At 36.0% G+C, this 22,326-nt stretch overlaps 1 protein-coding gene across 1 annotated transcript; it reads left to right on the top strand.

Annotated features, from left to right (window-relative positions):
• Window positions 1–454: 454 nt before the first annotated feature.
• Window positions 455–1,399, top strand: LOC136837995 (uncharacterized). Its single transcript, XM_067102857.1, has one exon. The coding sequence runs from the start codon at window positions 455–457 to the stop codon at window positions 1,397–1,399; it is 945 nt and encodes a 314-aa protein (XP_066958958.1).
• Window positions 1,400–22,326: the final 20,927 nt, after the last annotated feature.

Here is a 22,326-nt window from a genome sequence, read left to right as displayed (position 1 = left end):
ATGAGTATACTGGTCTGGTCCATAGTCGTGGCAGACTACACCGTTCAAATTTAGATCAGAGTACCAAATTTCCTATTTTAATACCTCTCAAGAGTCATTTAACTAGTCTATTAATTGTCTATGCTCATGAAAAATGTCTGCATGGTGGAGTTAAAGACACCTTGTCTTATCTTTGTCGACAATATTGGATACCAAAGGTGATATCAACCATTAAGAAGTTCCTAAGACATTGTGTACTTTGTAAAAGAGTTGGAGGTAGTAGATTTGATTACCCTGGTCCTCCTCCACTTCCAGCTGTAAGAGTTCAGTTTATCCGACCATTTGCACATACTGGCATTGATTTTTCAGGTCCCATTACTATAACCAAAACTGATGATGGTAAACCTCATAAATATTATATAGTACTTTTACATGTACTGCATCAAGACTAGTTCATTTAGAGTTAGCATCCAACATGAGTGCATCAACGTTCATTAATATTTTTAGACGATTCTGTGCTATTTATTCCGCCCCTGTGTCTGTGATCTCTGACAATGGTAGTAATTTTTTGGTCAGTGCCAAGATTTTTAGTGAATTATTGATACAAAGAGATGTAAAGGAATATATGGCTGTTAACCGAATTCAGTGGAAGTTCATCACACCTCGTGCTCCTTGGCAGGGGGGATTTTATGAATGCCTTATTGGGCTAACCAAATCCTGTCTGAAGAAGGTGCTGTTCAAGAAGAGAGTTAATCAAGAAAAATTAGAAACAATGTTAAAGGAAATTCAGTGTAAATTGAATAATCGTCCCTTAACTTATATAGATGCTGAAACTCCCATCGAACCTCTTGCCCAAATTCATTTGTGGTGTGGTAGGATCATTAGTCCTATGCCATCAATAGTGTTGGATGATCAACAAGATCCAAACTTCTTGGATCATAGTGAAATTAAGCAACACTATAGCCAAGTGTCTGTCATTCTTAACCACTTTGAAAATATTTGGAGAAATGAATATTTAACTGCCCTACGTGAAAAACATTACGGTAGCTCACAAGCATGCCAGGATAAAGCACCACGTGTAGGGGACGTAGTTATTGTTGAACGGCCAGGTCCTCAACATGAGTGGCCTTTAGGTCGTATTGTGAAAGTGTATCATGATAAAGATGGTATTATAAAAGTAGTGGATGTTCTCTACAATGGATCTATAAGTAAATGTACCATAGACAAACTGGTTCCTTTGGAAATCCACTCACCACTTATAAACTCCGCAATTTTGCAAGGTGAGGAATCACAAACTACTGTTAGTGGTGAAACCGAACAAATGCAAGAAGATAGTGTAAGTGAAGTGCGTCCTTTGAGAAAGGTTGCGTTAAAGGCTGCCAAGCTCCGACGCTATCTTACTGATCATGATCAAATCTAAGATTTGATTCTTTGCTTGTTGGGAGTGTGTCGAGTTTTTCGACTCAACAGAAATAGTTCTGCTGATGTAAGACATCTGATGACGTCACATGAAAGGTCTAATATTTCATATTTATGTTTCTTTGATTCCACTGTTATTAGTTGGAATTGAGATATATTTTATTATTGGAATGATTGCTGTTGTATTCAGTAGAAGGTGTTTCTCATTTTCCTAAGTTTATCAGTTTTGTACAAATAAGTCAGTTTCGTTTGAGAGTTGTGTTCGGAGTTCGGACATGACTTAGACTGAAGTATTATTGAGGTTATTGTTGTGTACTGATAGTCATCATTAATTGGGTTATTAAATCTTTGATATTATTAAATCATTTAATTTTTCCATCTAGAAATGTCCCCCCCACCCTTTACTACCTTATGGCCAAGCATTAATTTCATTGTATTGTTTATTGTAACACGAACAATGTTTTGATTGAGAAGGCTGGGAGGCAGATCCCGCCAAAATTTGTTGTTGTTACCAGAGAGTCGTGCTTAAGAGAATGCCTTAGCACCCATTCGCCGGGATTTAGTACTATACGCACTCATTTACAGTAATCTCAAGGATCATATAGACATTAATGCTAGGGTAGCGGTGAGTATGTTGTGATGGGCCTGTTCGATGTAGTCATCCGTTCCAGTTATTGTATGACAACTTAACATAGGATAGCTTATACCTCTAGCTATCTTAGACTACGATATTAGCCTTTAGGTATGTCGTAGAGACCATTTATTGCTCTTGTCTTTGAGCAGCCTGATTTAGGCTTTATGACATGATTATAGTTGCCGTGCATCTTAATTCATATTTTGATCTGTTGATCGCTTTTAGGCTAGTCAGCCAACATTGTAGGCCTCACGTGGAAACATAGAGTATTCTACTAGGTTAGGTCTAAGTGCGTGTTGTTAGCCTAATACCCGTGCGACTATTTACCGGCCCCAAGGGGGGGCCCACGGTAGGTTTCAATCCATTGTTTACTTTGCTGACCCATTACAGTCCTTATGTTAATCTTGTATACACATGTAATTGTTCATTTGTAGCCTAGCCCCATATCTTAGGCAACAGGTTAGGCTAGTCATGTGAGAAGCCCGTTAGCCTAGTAATCTAACCTTTCTGTTGTAGCAATCCTACAGCAAATGGTCATGTCTATTATGTTTATGAATAATCTTGTATTGTCTACTGAGGACTGTAACGGGTGGGATTCTTGCTGTTGGAAATATTGATGATAGTAGGCTTAGTCTATATGTTAATAAAACAAGTTTATACATTATTTCATGTCTACACGCATGATACTTTGTGGTTCATTGCATTCTTTCAGGAAGCATTGTTGGCATTTCCTGAAAGATAGATGTTCAGGCAGATTTACCTACCTTCATATAGCCTATAGATGTAAGTTGATTGGCTTACCCAGCATTGTAAGGTATGTGAAATGGACATTTGTTGATTTGCTACAGACCCACTTTCTAGTTACCTAATGGAAGTATTACCCTCCATGTTATCCGGGAAATATTTAATATTTTGTTTTATTGTGTAGTCTCAATTGACCAACTTTCATCATACAAGGCAAAAATGGGTGGCTGATTTGTCAGTGTTGACACTGAACTCAAATTCAGACCAGGAAAACAAAATGTTAAAGCCGACATTCTGTCACGCATGCCTGGAGAGGAGATAGTGATGAATGAAGACGAAGAAGTCTGGGTAGCTCCTCATGAGGACGCAAAGTTTGTTATTACCATAAGTAAACATCAGATTTACAGAGTGGGAGGATGTTGTTAATAAACAGAAAGCTTGCCCAGTTTTAAGATTGTAAGGAAATGGATAGAAGGAGAAAAATTCCAGTTGAAAACAGTATTTTTAAACCTGAATTAGTTACACATGGAAAAAGAAAGAAAGTCTTGTGATGAAAATGACACTCCTTTATAAGACTCATATGGATCAGTTAGGTGACATGAAATATAAATTAGCCGTTCCTGTTCATTTGAAATGTTTAATCGAAACTCATATGACAAGCTTGGGCATCAGGGTATAGATAGAACTTGCAAATTGTTTAAGCTAGGGTTTATTATTATATTAACATGAAGGTTATAGCTTAGTTTCATAAGAAACTGTGAAACTTGTTTAAGGACAAAAGATGAATTACCATACAGAAATACCATTCCTGTTCATGTGGAAACTTCTCAGCCTATATGGAGATCGTGGCAATAGATTTTGTTCCGTAGAAAGATCAACACTCTGGAAAGGAGCATATTTTAGTTTTAAGTGATCTGTTTAGCAAAATGCATTGTGGGCATATCCAGCGAAGGATCAGAAAGCGACAACGTATTCAAATTTGGTGAAGGATTCTTTTATGTTGATTCCTCAGCAGCTTCATGCTGATCAGGGAGGAATTTTTGAAAGTGCTCTCATTAGGAAATCTGCAAAGATTTAATGTAAAGATGCGTACTTCTCCATATCACTAGAGGGAATGGTCAGGTGGAAAGAATGAATAGAACTCTGTACGGACTACTTAGAAGTTTGGAGGAGGAGAAGAAGAACAAATGGCCATTAACATCTGCAGAGTTTAGTTTGCATTATAACATAACACCTCATTCGGTTGACAGAGTTTTCTCCATATTTCTTGTTTTTCGGAAGGAACCATGCTATTTCGATCGAGACCTGAAGGTATCTGGAAGATGTATACAAATTCATGACGGAACTGGTTGAGTCAGCAATGCAAAATGCAAAAAGAAGTTTGGGATTTGGTTAGAAGGAACACACACAAGAACTGGGTATCAAAAGCAAAGCCTATGCTAGCGAAGTCCAGAGAAAGTGATTTGAAGGTAGGACAAAAGGTTTTATTACGAGAAAATAAAATCATTGGAAGAGCGAAACTAGGAGATAAATTCGGTAAAAGGAAATGGGTAATTGAAGAAGTACTTAACAAGGACTGTGGTTTGTATAGGAGTAGACCCGAAGGAAGTGAAGCTAGGTTATCCACGAGAAGGAATATTAAACCGTTAGTTGAGGTAGAAAGGAATGAGGGGAAAAAATTGTTGCTGATTTGGATGCGGAAAATAATAATCATGTAGAAACAGTTGATATGGATGACAGTGGCCGAAATGCCTGATATGGAAGAAGTTTTAACTAGGTTTGGACGATTTTAAGTCAAACATGGTAACGATGAACCCTAAAGTTACTGATTGATGAAGAGAGTTGAACAAGAGCAAGAAGTAATAATTAATGCCCCGGTACACAGAGGTCAGAGAGGATGCAGAAACAGACAGTGATCAGAGTTGTAAATTATTTTCCTTTGTTGGGAGCTGGTAATGGTAGTACAAAGATAGATGGGGATTGAGTGTACGATGAGGGCATCTCGTAAAATTATGAGAGGTTGTGTACTTTTGCTTTATGTTCTCCGGCAGATGACCTTTAAGCTCGGAGCGCAATTGTGAAATAACAACTCTTAACAGGACAGCTAATGAGCGGCCAAATGGATCGTCACGACCGGAACTACCTTCACGGACCTGTTGACCGGAGGAATTAGCCATTCACTGGTTAAAATATCAGCGGAAGGGAATATTTTTAGAAAATGTAAATTAGATGACGGACCTGAAATTGCCAAGAAACTGAGTTGGCTTTCCTGTCGCTTGCACTGTAAGCGAACGCTTAGATAAACTCTAAGCAGAACTGCCTGATGACTGTCCAGTCTTATTACTGTGTACTGTAACAAAACTGGTATGTTGTTTATTATCTATTGTTGCTTTATATTAGTTATGGTAATATGTGTCAACGTAACTTGCAAATAGGGGATCTTTTGTCTGAACATGAGAATTTTATCTAATTGAGCATTCGTTGTTTCTGCTTGTAGGGTTGAAAGGTTTTGTTTTATTTGAAATAAAATCAAGAAGAAACGCCGCCGTGATTTGTATCTCCCCTTGGATTGCAATATTTGGTAGCAGAGCGTTCACCACGGCAACCTTCAACCCAGTGGGTTACCAGCACGTTCCTGGGAATATTTACTTCTGGACTGGAGTGCAATTGCAAGGTAGGACATTTGTTTTGGAGTTACATACAGTGCTAGTGGGGATAAAATGGGGCCAGACAGTGTAAAAGATGAGGGGGACGTTCTTGACTACATTATGGGAACGAAGAAAGGCGCAGGTAATTGTGAAATGATGGAACATGGTAGTGAGCAAGATTTGTTAACAGAAATACGTGATGTGGTTAGGGATAAGGATTTGGTTGATGAGGAAGTGCGTAGCGTAGTGATGAGTGACGATGATGGAGTGGGTTGTGAAGACTTGGACACTAGCTGTGAGGGAGAAATGGCTGAGGGAGTAGGTACTTTTGTTGACCAAAATGAAAATGAAGGAAAGCCTTGGAAGGATATTTAATGAAATTGTGGTCTGAGGTTGGAAATATTCAGAAAGTGATAGATTTTGACCACTGTGAAAACGTGGTCTTTTAGCAGAGTAGAATTAATAAAAGCATTAAGAGAACCAGCAATTTTGGTAAATGAAATTAAGAAAGCCAATTTAAGGGTTAAAAGGCGGAAATAAGTAGATTTCGCTGGGGAAAATGACCATTTCTTAAATGGGATTTTACTAGGGAGCTGAGTCGTTGTTTGAAAACAATAACAAAAAATAGAAATATCCTTCGGGTAACGGAAACTAATTAAGGTATACATTGACAGCTAAAGGAAGTGCAAAAGAGTACGTAGTTTTAGAAAAAATATGAGAGAGAGAGTAAAAATAGGTTGCCTCCGGGCGTTCAGGTATTGCCCAGTTTTTCTCTATGTGAATGGGGCGTTGGATATGTTTGTGTTGCTAATTGGACTAAAGTTAGTGTTAGCATTGAAGCAGGTAGCATATTGGCCAGGGTGCAACTTGGCATAGAGGAGTGTAGGGAGGATGATGATAACGAACATAATGGAGCAATATCAGAGGAGGAACTTCAAAATCACAGACGGAAGTTGGGAATAAATGTCGATGAAAGTAGCAGGCGAATTGGATTTGTTAAGACTTGATAAGATACTCTACAAATATAAGGACTGTTTTGAGTTAAATGGTTGGACTTGGGTTTGATAAAGGGGGTGAGGAGCATTCCACTAGATTATCCTGTGGGAAGCCCATCAAATTGCCGTATAGGAGAAATAGCACCACGTTGATTCCTGAGAGCCAAATAGTTGCTTGATGACAAAGAAACGGGGTGTAATTGAAGAAAGCGCAAATTTGCTTATACAGCACCTATAGTCCTTGTAAGAAAAAAAGGCGGAGGGTTAAGGTTGTGCATTGATTACAGGAAATTAAATGAAATCACTTTAAAGGATGCATTTCCTCTTCCTAGAGTAGCGGAGTGCCTGGATGCGTTGGAAGGGGCCAAATATTTCTCCACTTTTGACCTTGCACAGGGGTATCACCAGGTTTTACTAAGAGAAGGATAGAGAGAAAACGGCGCATTTTTCTGTGTACCATGGGGACACTTCAGTACCACCCAGGTGTCAATGGTTTGACAGCAGCCAGCAACCTTTCAACGATGTATGGAGAATATTTTGGAGATATGTTTTGAATTTCTAGTCATTTATTTTGGATGATATGATATTATTTTAAAGACATAGATGAACACTTATCAAGATTGGAGGCATTGTTGGAGCGCATAAAGTCATATGGAATGAAATTAAAGCCAAAGAAATGTCATTTTTTACAAACATGTGTAAGTTATCTAGGATTTAGCATTAGTGATCAAGGAATAGGACCTGAGTTAAGTAAGATTGAAGCAGTGAAGAACTGGAAGAGACCTGAAACTATTAAGGAAGTGCAGGCCAGTCTTGGGTTGCAACATTTTATAGAATTATTAAAAATTTTGCGAAAATTGCCAACGCCACTCAATATGAGGTTTATTGAAAGGGAAAAGAAAGAAATCAGTCAAGATTAATGATCAATGGACAGAAAGATGCGGAAATGGCCTTCCCAGACATTAATAGAGAAATTGATAGCTGCCCCAGTACTGAAAAGTTAGGTTTGGGAAAGCGTGTTATAATAGAAATAGACCTTGATTGATGGACTCTGGTGCTGTTTTGTCCCAATATAAAGGAGGGTAAGGTGCATCCTGTAGCTTATGCAAGTGATCATGAGCGCATGAAAAACATATGAAAATTATAGTTCCACAAACTAGAACTGTGTACTTTGAAGTGGGCTGTTACTGAAAAGTTTAAAAACTATCTTGTAGCTAAGTACATGTCATATGCTGACATGCCCCCTTGAGCAATCTCTATTTGCAATGAAACTTGATCATACAGAACAAAAAATGGGTGGCTGATTTGTCAGTATTGACGTGAATAAATTCAGACCAGGAAAACAAAATATTAAAGCCGACATTCTGTCACGCATGCCTGGAGAGGAGATAGTGATGAATGAAGACGAAAGAAGTCTGGGTAGCTCCTCGCGAGGACACAAAAGTTTGTTGTACCATAGTAAACATCGTTTAGAGTGGGAGGATGTTTGTTAATAAACAGAAAGCTTGCCCAGTTTAAGGTGTAAGGAAATGGATAGAAGGAAAATATTCAGTTAGAAAACAGTATTTTTAAACCTGAATTAGTTACGTGGAAAAAAGAGAAAGAAATCTGTGATAGAAATGACACTCTTTATGAATCATATGAGATCAGTTAGGTGACATGAAATAGATTAGCCGTTCCTGTTCATTTAAAGGAAGTGTTTAATCAGAAGAACTCATGACAAGCTTGGGCATCAGGGTATAGATAGAACTTGCAAATTGCTAAACTCTAGGGTTTATTGGCCCAACATGAAGGGATTTGTAACGGATTTCATAAGAAACTGTGAAACTTGTTTAAGGACAAAAGATGAATTACCATACAGAAATACCATTCCTGTTCATGTGGAAACTTCTCAGCCTATGGAGATCGTGGCAATAGATTTTTGTTCCGTAGAAAGATCAACCTCTGGAAAGGAGCATATTTTAGTTTTAAGTGATCTGTTTAGCAAATACGTGTGGGCATATCCAACGAAGGATCAGAAAGCGACAGCAATTGGCTAAAATTTTAGTGGAAGAAGTTCTTTATAAATTTGGAATTCCTCAGCAGCCATACTGATCAGGAGGAATTTGAAAGTGCTCTCGTGGAAATCTGCAAAGATTTAATGTAAAGAAATCACGTACTTCTCCATATCACTGCCCTGAAGGGAATGGTCAGGGTGGAAAGAATGAATAGAACTCTGTACAGTTTTACTTAGAGAAGTTTGGAGGAGGAAGAACAAATGGCCATTGTGCAGAGTTTAGTTTTGTATAACATGCCCCTCATTCATTTGACAAGAGTTTTCTCCATATTTCTTGTTTTCGGAAGAGACATGTATTCGATCCAGGACACCAGAATTATCTGGAAGATGTATACAAATTACAAGACGGAGACTGGTTGGGTCAGCCAGTGGAAATGCAAAGAAGTTTGGGATTTGGATTGAAGAGACCTGCAGAACTGGGTATCAAAAGCAAAGCCTATGCTAGCGAAGCCCAAAGAAAGTGATTTGAAGGTAGCACCAAAGGTTTTAGAACGAGAAAATAAAATCATTGTAAGAGCGAAACTAGGAGGCAATTTAGGTAAACGGAAATGGGTAATTGAAGAACTACTTAACAGGGACTGCGGTTTGTATAAAATTAGGCCCGAAGGAAGTGATTGTAAGTTATCCACCGAAAGAATATTAAACTGTTAATAGAGGTAGAAAGGGATTAAGTTTGTTGGGGGGGGAGATAATGTTGTGCTTTGGATACGGAAAATAATAATCATGTAGAAACAGTTGATATGGATGACAGTAGCTTAGAAATGCCTGATATGGAAGAAGTTTTAACTAGGTTTGGGTTTGATTTTAGTAAACATGGTAACAGTGAACCTAAAGTTACTGTTGATGAAGAAGTGAACAAGAGCAAAGAGTAATAATTAATGCCCCGGTACTAGAAAGGTCAGAGAGAATACGAAACAGACAGTGAGTAAGGATTGTAAATTGTTTTCCTTTGTTGGGAGCTGGTAATGGTAGTATGAATAGGTGGGGATTGAGTGTGTACGATGAGGGCATCGTAAAATTGTAGGGGGGTTGTGTGTAGCACTGTATGTTCTCCGGCAGATGACCTTTAAGCACTCGGAGCACCAATTGGCAAATAACAACTCTTAACAGGACAGCTAATGAGCGGCCAAATGGATCGTCACGACCGGAACTACCTTCACGGAAGAAGGCTGTTGACCGGAGGAATTAATGTTCACTGGTTAAAATAAATGCGGAAGGAATATTTACTTTTAGAAAATGTAAGTAGATGACGGACCTGAAATTTACCAAAACTTCGAGTTGGCTTATTCTGTCGGCACTGTAAGCGAACGCCTAGATAAACTCTAAGCAGAACTGCCTGGTATTACCCAGTCTTATTACTGTATACTGTAACAAAACTGGTATGTTGTTTATTTATGTTAATTTTGCTTTATATTGGTTATGGTAATATTGTCAACGTAACTTGCAAATAGGGGATCTTTTTGTCTGAACGTTAATGAGAATTTTATCTAAGTGGGCATTCGTTGTTTCTGCTTATGAGGTTGAAGGTTTTTGTTGTATTTGAAATAAAATCAAGAAGAAACGCCGCCATGATTACAATATCTCCCCTTGGATTGCAATATATATATATATATATATATATATATATATATATATATATATATATATATATATATATATATATATATATATATATATATATAAAGAAATATATAATAATACATTATTACGTAACTGCGCATGACCTAAGATGAAGTCCATTAGATAACAGTATCACATGATGGAAAAACTTTATATTTCAGTGTTTATTCCACTGAGAGTTCCCCTGCCATCATCTTGTTGTAGCCATTGGAACGTTAATTCGCTTTGACGTATCTATATTTCTTTCGCTTTATGACGTAATACGATAACAAATGAGACATACGAGCTTTGTTGTTATAAGTGGGTAGCCCTGGCAGTAAGACTGAAGAGAAGTTGGTCATATGTCATTTCTTGTTCGTGCAATGTTGTGGTTTAAGAAGATTTGTCGTAAATGAACCAATAAACAGATTGTTCGCAGATGTTACAATACTGGTTGGGGATAGTGAAGAACTGCAGGACTGGTGAGAGAGACTGAAAGTGTTTGCAAGATTAAGCGTAAGAATGAAAGAGCAAGGATGATAATTTTGACGGTGGACGACACTTGGATCCCTAATTTCGAGAAGGCATTGCAGAATTCAATAATTTAATCTAACTGCAGGTGTGATGGGAGAAGCTCAGGCTAATTTTGTGGCAGCTCCCTCCCTCCCTGCACAGGGCATCATCCATGTTACAGCTTTTAAGTGTGACTGTAATAGTGACAACTGTCTTTTCTTCTTTTGAGAGAAACCTCATATTAAGGGATACATGCATGCACATATCATACAGACTCACTCCACAGATACTCACGCACACACACACACACACACACACACACACACACACACACACACACACACACACACACACACTATATACATATATATATATATATATATATATATATATATATATATATATATATATATAAGTGTGTGTGTGTGTGTGCCTGATAATGTATCTATGTAATGAGTAACAAACATCTAACATTTCTTGAGTTGCCTTTAGACAACAATATTGTACACACCGGAATACCAATACATAATCCAACAAAGATCCATATTAACTAGACAAGGACATTCTTGTATAAGCAGGGAGAGAACGTTCCATTGTCTTACAGTAAAAACCTAATTTAATTACATTACTGTCGATTATTCTATTGCTCGGCGCCGTATATTTCTCTGCATCCGGTTGGCAAAGTTATAGTTTTTTTCTTACAGGCATAAACTGAACATGTAAATGGATACCCAAATATTAGTCATTATTTAACAGCAATAATATACGTAATTAAACCAGATTAAAATTCATGACAATGATCATGTACAAACACATACACATATGTAATAAACATATATATATGTGTGTGTGTGTGTGTATATCTCTTTATGAGTTAATCAACACTGTCCGTGGGTTCGATTCTGATGCGAGTCAGAAATTTATTTGTTCCACACGTGATTGTGTGTTGATTCTTCTATCTTATTCACTCCAGAAGGGATTAATTCGAATGAGCTTCGATGGCTCAGTCGGTGAAACAGCAGCCTAGGACTTCGTAGAGGTCCGTGGCGCGGAGGATTCAAAACCGCAGCCGACGCTGGTCAGAAGGCGGGCCTTGTTATCCGTGTAGACACCTCAGGATTACGTATATAATCAACGGATGAGTTGCCAAAAGCAAATTGGTGTTACAGACTAATACACACATAAACAAAGCCACTCAACATCTCCTAAACATAACAGACACCTGCACGTCTCGAACTGTCAAAATTCTTGCCCAAATCAGGTGCTTGTAAGGTTCAGGAAGATATTTAAGCGAATGCGAATTTCTTAATGAAGTGTTTGCATCTTAGGAGAAAATCAAAAGCTATATCAGCAATTCAATGCGATGCAGCATACAATTTCGTTTTGCCAAACCCCCTTACACCTACACTTGAAGAGAACATTCCTGAGGACTGAAAGTATGGTATACGTGCAATCTACTGTCTTCATCAAAATGACCTATTCGCATGAATGAGTGCCTATATACAGAACACAAACGGATTATCTCCTCTCTCCTTATAACAAACATACATTGAAAAATAAATTTGAAGTTACCACATAAAACCGAAATCCTGGACCACCAGGATAAGTGTCTTTGAAGTTTTTGACACTGAATGAATGATAGTCTATTTTTCTATACAGCTGCAACATCAGGCATTGCAACAAAAGAAAATAGAATAAACCTAAAAGAATTAGCGAAAAGGGAGTTTCAACTTGCTATTCCAGGAAAGAGCATTCAAGTTACCGTGTTCACTTGGGCACAGAGATTTTCACACCATATTACAGCTCTGTAAACAAAATTATAAAACAATGCCAGGGTCAGATTTCCTGATAAAAGGGCAGAATCTTTAACGCCTAAGGTGATTGTCCTGGCCAAAAAATCCCCAATGGCCGCACAAGAACTGAATCCATCCCCTTCCTCAGGAATAATGGGTTGTTCAAGATTATTTGGATTCGTAACAACTTATTTGAAACCCTACACTATAATGCAAGAATATCATTTGCTAAATTGCACTCAAGCAAGCGATAACATATATATATATATATATATATATATATATATATATATATATATATATATATATATATATATATATTATATATATAATATATGTGTGTGTGTATAAAAAACTATATATATACATATACAAACACAGATATACATATATATATATATATATATATATATATATATATATATATATATATATATGTATATATATACATATATATATATATATATATATATATATATGTATGTATGTATGTATGTATGTATGTATGTATGTATGTATGTATGTATATACTATCGTGACCCGACTTTTCGTCCGACGTCACTTCGTCCTCGTTATTTAGTCCTCCGTCTTTTGTCAAGATGATTTTTACATTGTGTAAATAAACTCCTTAGAAAAAACTATAACGAGCCTCGTTAAAGGAATCTTATTACCGTTCTCTTTTCTTCTCTGTTAAAAGTTGTTATTGTATTGTTAAAACCTTATGATAAAGTAGTATACTCATTCTCTCTCTCTCTCTCTCTCTCTCTCTCTCTCTCTCTCTCTCTCTCTCTCTCTCTCAAGTCTGGTACTGTATGTAGAAATTGCTAAAATTTAATGTAAACTTTCTGAATTTGCCCATCCCGAATTGGCAAAATGCAGTGTGTCCTTAAAGAACAAAAAGAAAGCAGCCAGTGGAGTAATTTCATCGATTTTCATTGAAGCAAAACAAAAGTACGGGAGAAAAGAATGCTGGAGATGTGAGAAAAGAAGGCTGGCTGTGTTCAGTGCGAATTCACACGGTAACGGAAAACAATGAGCCGAAAATTACTTTTTCTAGTGAGCACCTTCATCCAGCTGATGTAGATTCATTATATGCTAGAAAAGCAGTTGCAGAAATAAAGCATGAAGCAGCGGAAAACATAGCAGCAAATTCATACTTATAACAGCGGCCAAGTTTACGCAACTAACAGAAAATACGCTCTCAACTTCTAGGTTACCCATACTTTCAAGGACTATGCGGTGTGCGCAAAAAAAAAATCTGGATGTCCAACATCCAGCAGCTAGACACGGTTTGAAATCCTGACGAATGTTGTAAACTTGATAATGGTGAACAATTTCTGAGATATGATTCGGGCGTCGAGGATCAACAGAGCTTACTAGAATTTGCATCAGAAAGTGCTCTTCAGGATATACATAGCATCATATCGTCATTGGTCATCTGATGGAACTTTCAAAGTTGTGCCGGAACAGTGGTTTCAACTGTTTGCGAACCATGCACAAGTTAAAGGCAGCAGTTTATCTGTTGTTGTGGCATGTTTGTTTCTATTTGAGCCAATCAGTGTTTCAGGAAACGTACAGATTTAGGCCTCAAAGAAAATACAACATAAGACTGATCTGTCTTAAAATTCGATGTTTTTTCAGCATTAGCCTTCCTCCCCGTTGAAGATGTCGTCGAAGAGCCTTATGAGGATTACTGAATAGAAGATGATGAAGAAATAAATACCTGCTGAATTCATCGCTTACTTCGACTTGGCTTCCACAGGCGGCATTGAGAGAGGACGAGGTGCTAGACGAAGGACAGAACCACTACTGCGCAATGCATTCCTCGATCGCTATTGTGGAATGTCAATCAGTGTATATATTCTTCAAGATCTACCAAGAACAAAGAATGCTGCAGAGGAGAGGGCTTTCATTCTGCCATAAACCGTTTGGCGGGTGGAGCACATTTCAATATTTGGAAATTAATCAAAACTCTGAAGGAAGAGGAAGGGTTCGTTAAAGGTAAAAAGACTCAGATTCTTCGGGGAGATCTGTCAAATTCATGGACGCGATATGAAAAAGTACCTGAACGCCTCAAAAGATTGGTCACTGAATATGGTTCAACAAACAGGAAAATTGATTTTTTGAGGAATGTGGCATATTAATTTGCATCAGTTTTAAGTGGTCATAACAATCTTTGAATTATATCTTATTACTTTTCTTAAATGACTTTTTAAATAGAATTTTCCACTGTATTTTACCTGCATCACTCTCTATAAAATTCTTATTGATTATTTGATCTCGATATTCCCTTTTTGCAAGTTTATTTAATGGTGATCATAATAATCATTAGTTATATCTTATTACTTTCTCAAATGCCTTTTTAATACATTTTTATCACTGTATCCTACTCGCATCGTATCAATAAAATAAAATTCTCAAAGATTTTTTGCTCTTGATATTCACCCTGTTTTCCATTCATTTTATTTACTGGTAGTCATAATAAATTGGACAAAATGCCGTTGTATAAAAAAATCTCACAAAATGACATGGACCAAGACGTGGACAGAAATGACATGGACAGATAGACACAACAACATTTATATATATATATACAGTAAGTATATATATATATATATATATATATATATATATATATATATATATATATATACTATATATATATATATATATGTGTGTGTGTGTGTGTGTGTGTGTGTGTAAATCATATAATATATATATATATATATATATATATATATATATATGCTATATATATATATATATATATATATATATATACTCTTCTATATATATATATATATATATATATGTCATACACATATATAATATATATATATAGTATATATATGCATATATGTATATATATAAATGCCCGAGAATTTACGTGAAAGTTGATCATAATTTATAAGGGCATTATTAATATTTATACACGTTTGTATGATATTGTGTGTGTGTGATAGATTTTATTGTGTATAGAACTTGAATATACTGTAGAGAGAGAATGTAGAAAGAGAATTAAAGTTTCCATAAAAGATAGAAACTTAGAACAAAATTATTATAGCATGATAAAAAATGCCTTGGCTCGAATAATACTTTCGCTCTCTCCAATAGTCCGGCTGTTGCCCCGCTGCATAATAAAATTCGTGCATTGATTATTTTCAAATATATTTTATACGAGAGGGCCAGTCATCCTTGTAATTGGTTGCTAAAGTATTTAGGTGTTTCTTTCTATTTAAGGTATGATATTTATAAATCTGCTCATTTTCTTAATTCATTTTGCGATGTTTCTACCTTTATAAACGAGTTAAAATCACTTTGTTCGACACATGGTGTATTTTTTTTATTACTTTTTAATATTGGCAGTGTTTTTATTAGTGTTGACGGGCATTGATTCCAGTTCACTAGGAATATAAGCAATATTTAACGAAAGAACATTTGCTAACTTTACCCATGTTTTAATTGATCGTGCACTCAGGAGATCCTACGGTAACAGCTTCCCTCTGTCATTGCAGCGTTTCCAAAGCGACGCCAAATATTTTGGCTTCTATTTGTTGGATTTGAAGGCGGGTAACGCGAGCATTCAAACGTATCTCAGAATATAACAGATTGTATTGCTTTCAGCAGTTCACGGAAGGTATCGACTTAGCTCTGCTTATCAAGGTATATCTAGCCTGCATGCACATTGAGAAATAATAGGAGTATTTTATATGCAAACGTAAAAAAGGATTTAATATGCACGCGAAATATATATATATATATATATATATATATATATATATATATATATATATATATATATATATACACTTCTCTCTCTCTCTCTCTCTCTCTCTCTCTCTCTCTCTCTCTCTCTCTCTCTCTCTCTCTCTCTCTCTCTCTCTCTCTCTCTCTCCAATTGTAAAATAAAAGGTCGTGAAAACGAGTTCACAAATATCTCTTATTATTCTAGATGAGAAAAATCTCGTTATTTATTGAGGCTTAATCAAGTTTGGTTTGTTTGCGTAACTTCAAACCTAAAGGAACACTTCCGGTCTGGTGATGGTTGTTTATATCAGTGCGGCGTTGAGCTTAAGTGTATGCGCAGGCGCGTGTGTGTCTCTCCAAGTGTTTATAGAAATGTCGTTAAAATGCTATTCTTTTCAGTTTCTTTAAATATAGTTTATTTATACTTCATGAATAATAAACACAAAATGGTTTTCATTTTGCTGACATAATCGTACTGATTGTATTCAAGCGATCTTTAATTTGATCTGATTCCATGCCAAATAGGTCGAATCACATGAGGCGGAGAAGAAAATCATTCTGTCATCTTTAATTACCATACTTCGTAATATTCAGTTTTAGTGCGATAAGCATTGTATATATTATGATATATTATTATTACTAAAATGTCAGCCTTGTCCGGTCATGGTACTATTATGGTATTTTCAAGATTGCAATGTTGATCAGCGTTGTATCACCCTAAGGAAAACACAATTAAGTCTTTTTCTTTGACAGATGGTTTTATTTGTAAATATGCAATTTTTTAAATGATGTTGAATTAATCCTGCCACGGGTCAGGAAGTGATAGTCTTATTCTTCTAATCAGTTATTCTTCCTATCATTTCTCAGCTCCTCCTCCTCATGCTTCTCAACCATCAGCTATATATTATTCACCATCCATCATACTCGATACGGATAAGAGTTATTTATGTATTTAATATATATATATATATATATATATATATATATATATATATTTATATATATATATATATATATATATATATATATATATATATATATATATATATATATATATATATATATATATATATATATAGTCCACAGGAGAAAAGAGAATAAAACACTCTAATAGCTCGATAATTTCGCCTTCCTGCAGGCCTCTTCAAGAGCTTTATTACAACTACACAGGATAAGTACATACATAAAAATCACAAACATTGTTTCTCACTGGAAAAAAAATTAAAGAACAGTTGTCAAAGTTAAAATTATGATCAATTATGTCATGTACTGTCCCAATTGCATTCAAAATGTGTTGCTTTCTTATCTCGTTCCCAAAATGCTTTAATGGCGTCATATGACTGTTGAATTTCATACTGGAATCCTCAGTTAATTCATATTCATTCTTATTTCAGAGACCATCCAGTTTGGTTCTCCCTCTCTCTCATTCTTAAAAGAGAGTAATTATTAATGTAAAATATTTGTGGTCACTGGTGTTAGTATTAGCTTTTGAGATCTGAATTTAGTAAAATTATTTAGCTGTAATGGTGCCTGGTAAAAAATGTGTTTTATGAATTACATGCAGCTGCCAGAGTTTACAAAGGTTTTCAAGCTTGTGTAAGGTAACGTGAATTTTACCTATTATTACCATGGTATAATAAGGTGTATTAGGAAATTTTTGCCTTATTGAAATTATTATTGATAAATCTTTTGTGTATTTTTGTGTGTTCTTGTGTTTGCAATTTCTTGATTTTTGTTGGTGATTTAACATTTATTTACTTAGCATTTAAATATTTCTTTATAATATTTAACATTGCATACTTAACATTGCATACCTGATTTAATTCTCATTTATTAAGATTTTCTTTTTAAATCTTGAGTAATTCTTGATAGTTTAAATTTTGTTTGATTAATTTAATTTCTTGATAAAGTTTTTATGATTTAGTTTTGTTTAATGATTTAATTCAAGAATTAATTAAATCTTGTGTTGTTTTTAAGTAATAGTAAATTTTCAGATTGTGATTTCTAATTAGAAATTTCAAATTTAACCAGAAATTTTTGTATTTAAAATTTTTAAAATGTGTTTCATTTATTAACCACTAGTGAATAGGATTAATTGTGTGCATAAGACAAAGTGATAAACATGTTTTGTTCCTTTAGTTTTGCTGAAGCAAATTAAGAACAGGGAAATGGTTAAAGCTGTTTGGTGGAGTGATGCCCTTTTATTCTAGTATATTTCTTGTTTAATATTTGATACCTCACCATTCTTTTGATAAACTTAGTTTTAGTTTTCACATGATTGAGTTTTTTAAGGGATCACTGTTACCTTTGGAGTACTCAGTCGTAGTTCTTTTGTTATGAGAGTTCAGGTACCTGGCTGAAGTGAGGTATATTTTTGAAATCTGTGATTAGTTGTGTAATAACCAGGTACTTGGTATGCCTCATAATATATATATATATATATATATATATATATATATATATATATATATATATATATATATATATATATATCTATATCTATCTATCTATATATATATATATATATATATATATATATATATATATATATATATATATATATATATACATATATATATATACATATATATATATATATATATATATATATATAATTTATATATATATATATATTCATGCTTTACATTTCATTTTAGTTTTCTGTAAGAGAAAACTATTGTGCCAGCTTTGTCTGTCCGTCCGCCCTCAGCTCTTAAAAACTACTGAGACTAGAGGGCTGCAAATTGTTATGTTGATCATCCACCCTCCGATCATCAAACATACCCGATTGCATCCGATGAGCCTCAGTAGTTTTTATTTTATTTAAGGTTAAAGTTAGCGATAATCGTACTTCTCGCAGTGCTATAGGTACAAACAACATGGGTCACCACCGGACCGTGGCTGCATTTCACGGACCGCGGCTAAGTGTTTTATTGGCCGTGGCTGAGGCCACCACCGCACAGAAAACTCGATTGCGTTGAAGAAACTTGTTTTATTCAACATCCAGACATTACCCGCCCAACAATGGAGAGCTGGCTTAACGAAACCTGTACACATTTGAGCCTGGGGCTCCACAGACACTTTCCATTTCTTTCTTTAGTTACATAACAACATATTCACGGCAATGTTCAGTATAAACTACCGTACTGAACATTAATTTCCATTATACATTTATATTTCGTCTTCACAGTTTTAGTTTCCTTATAACGTGAATCGTTTCTTTTTTTTTGAAAAAAGTTCGAAATTTGAAGATATATCAAACCGACAAAAAGTCACATCATTACCGAGAATAATTTTCAAGATAATCTAATGATATGAATGCGTTAATTACGCACTAGAAAATATTGACGGGTACGAGTGATGGATTGTTTTTTTTTTACAAAACCTCTATTTATGATAATTTACCAAACCTTATGGGAATTATAAATCTTGTGTTATGAAATTTTTTCACTAATAATTTTCTGTCAGTGCTTGTCATGAGAGAGAGAGAGAGAGAGAGAGAGAGAGAGAGAGAGAGAGAGAGAGAGAGAGAGAGAGAGAGAGAGAGAGAGAGAGAGAGAGAGAGAGAGGTGGTAGTAATAGGAAATACCAAATATTTTAGGTAACGAGTTCTAAGAATCAGTTCATGACAGAGAGAGAGAGAGAGAGAGAGAGAGAGAGAGAGAGAGAGAGAGAGAGAGAGAGAGAGAGAGAGAGAGGTGGTAGGAACAGGAAATAAATATTTTAGGTAACGAGCTCTACGAATCAGTCAATGAGAGAGAGATAGTCGGTGGTAGTAATAGGAAACAGTAACTATTTTAGGTAACAAGTTCTATAGTAGAGTTCCCACAGAGGGGGTCCTGTGACCATTTTTCCGGGACCAAAGTTCGAAGGTTGGTTTTAGTCAATTTGAGGGTGCTGATTAAAATGAACTGGGGTGCACCTCGTGAAAATGTGGGCTAACTCGGCCAGACGCGAAAATTCAAAATTGCCGCCATGCGGCTATCAGTACATATAATACTGCGTATCTTTGCTTCTACATGGCCGATTTTTATGATTTTTGGGTCTAAACATATGTTTTTAAGGTCAAGAGTCTCATATATTACCATTTTAGATTGTTATATTAAAGGGTTTAGTCACAAGATATAAAATATAACTTTTTGGGCACCAAATCCAAATCAATTTTCTTATAATTTTACTGGCAGTGACCCTGTCCTTTATCTAGGACACTATTATGATAAAAGAATAATGTAACAAATAATGTATCTAAGACATTCATGATGAAATAATATTAACATCTCTTATATTTTGACTGGCGCTGGTTTTACAGTTGTAAATTAAATGAAATAACGATCATCTGATTTATCTCCATTGAAACACATACAAGTAATTCTTCAGTCACTATCTGAGTCACTTGCTCCGGAGTCACAAACTTCATCATTACTTTCAGCCTCATCATCATCATGCAACAATGTATGTTTGTGTTCAACCAAGTCATGCAAACTTCTTGGGAGTGCATCCTGGGTATACCTCGCTGGCACACATCTACCGTCTTTCAGTGTCCATCCATGGATGGTGGGATCTGGGGAGCATCCGGCTTGTCATAGTTTAGTTGAATGTAAACTTGGTAGTTTGCTCACGTCACATGCAGATTGTGAGACTCTGGATCTGGTGGGATGCGGGATGTGGACTTGCTTTTCATCTGACCCCACTTCAGTGCTCTGGCTTCACCTAAAGTTTTACTAATTGTGTCATTATAGGTGTGTCTAATAGTGAATGTGGCCATTTGCCAAAGCACCTCTTGTGTCACTGGAAGTATTTTGCCAACATCTTTCAAAAGATTGCGTGCCTCCTGAGTTTCTGTTCCTTTGTCATAAACTTTTTTTTCCCATGTCCATAGAAGCCAGATGTTGTATCAGATCCACTGTGAATGTGCAATGGTATTAATATTTCAGCTACATCATCAGAGCAAAGGTCTCTGCAGCTGATAATTTTGTCTTTCCGTTTGATAGCAAGGGTGCCCTCCAGTTGATGTGCAACATAAGCAGAAAGAATCACTACATTTGTGTCATCGGCATCAATGACAACTGTCTCCTTTTTTCCTGCTTTTCGGATTTGTGAATAGATGAAGAACAGGATTGTGCCTGCCTCAATGTGACTACATTCAAATTCTTCCATCCTTTCTCCAGAGGAGATGTTCCAACACTTTTGCCTGATGGAGTACAGAAAGTTAATTTCGCTATGATTCTTTGCAAGCTTGGTGAACTCATCCTTTAGAAACTTTTGCAGCCTTTGTTTGTTTCCCTGATTGCTGAACAGCAAATGAAAGTCTTTTGTGGCAGGAAGCCTATCTGATGTTTTCATGTACACATTTCTGGACCCATTTTTATATGCTGTTGTGGATTTACATCGCTCATGCTCACTCTCTTCAATGGAATTTTCCACATCATAGGCATTATTTACAAACACAGTGTGGCTTGCATTTGGATGCCTTCTGCAAATAACAGAAAAAAGCTTTTCTGCATAATCACCCCATGTGAGGGCAGACCCATCTCCTTTCTCTAGATCTTTCTGCAGTTGGGGTTGCTAATCTCCGCAGGAAACCCATATCGACTAGGGCAATGTACTGATCTGGAAAAGGAACAACTGGCTGCATGTTTAGTTTCTCAACTAATTTGGACTTTCGCACTTTCTTCATGGTACCGTTGATGTTAAATATGGGTAAACACTCATCTGTCGAAATTCCATCACCTGTGCGAGAGTAAACTTCTCTTTACCAGATTCTGCCAGTCATTGATTGTGCAAACAATCCATCTCATAGGTATCTGGCTTTTTCTTCAGGAAGACTACTTACTTCAAGCCAGAATTCCACAAGCCAGTGAGCATACTGATCATTGTCGTAGACATGAAGCCAAGGCACCATCATTCGCAGTGAGGCCTTGAATTCATCCCAGTTCCTTGTTTTCACTGCATGGATATTCAGCATCAGAATTTCTACCATGGACATGAAACTCAACCAATACTTGACCATGGAACTGTTAGATGACTCAAAGCTCTGGAACACTTGTTTCATGAAGAACACAATATCTCGGTGAGATTCCAACTCTGAGTAGACTTGCTGCTTCTGCTCTGGAGTTGTGGAGGATTCTGAAGTATGGCAGTCTTCTCCTTTGTATTTTCAGATAAGGACACACCATCCTGCAGGCTTTTTCTGATCATC

Source organism: Macrobrachium rosenbergii, unplaced genomic scaffold, assembly GCF_040412425.1.
Source record: "Macrobrachium rosenbergii isolate ZJJX-2024 unplaced genomic scaffold, ASM4041242v1 13908, whole genome shotgun sequence".
Taxonomy (NCBI): domain Eukaryota; kingdom Metazoa; phylum Arthropoda; class Malacostraca; order Decapoda; family Palaemonidae; genus Macrobrachium; species Macrobrachium rosenbergii.
This window is presented reverse-complemented; position numbering and strand designations above follow the sequence as displayed.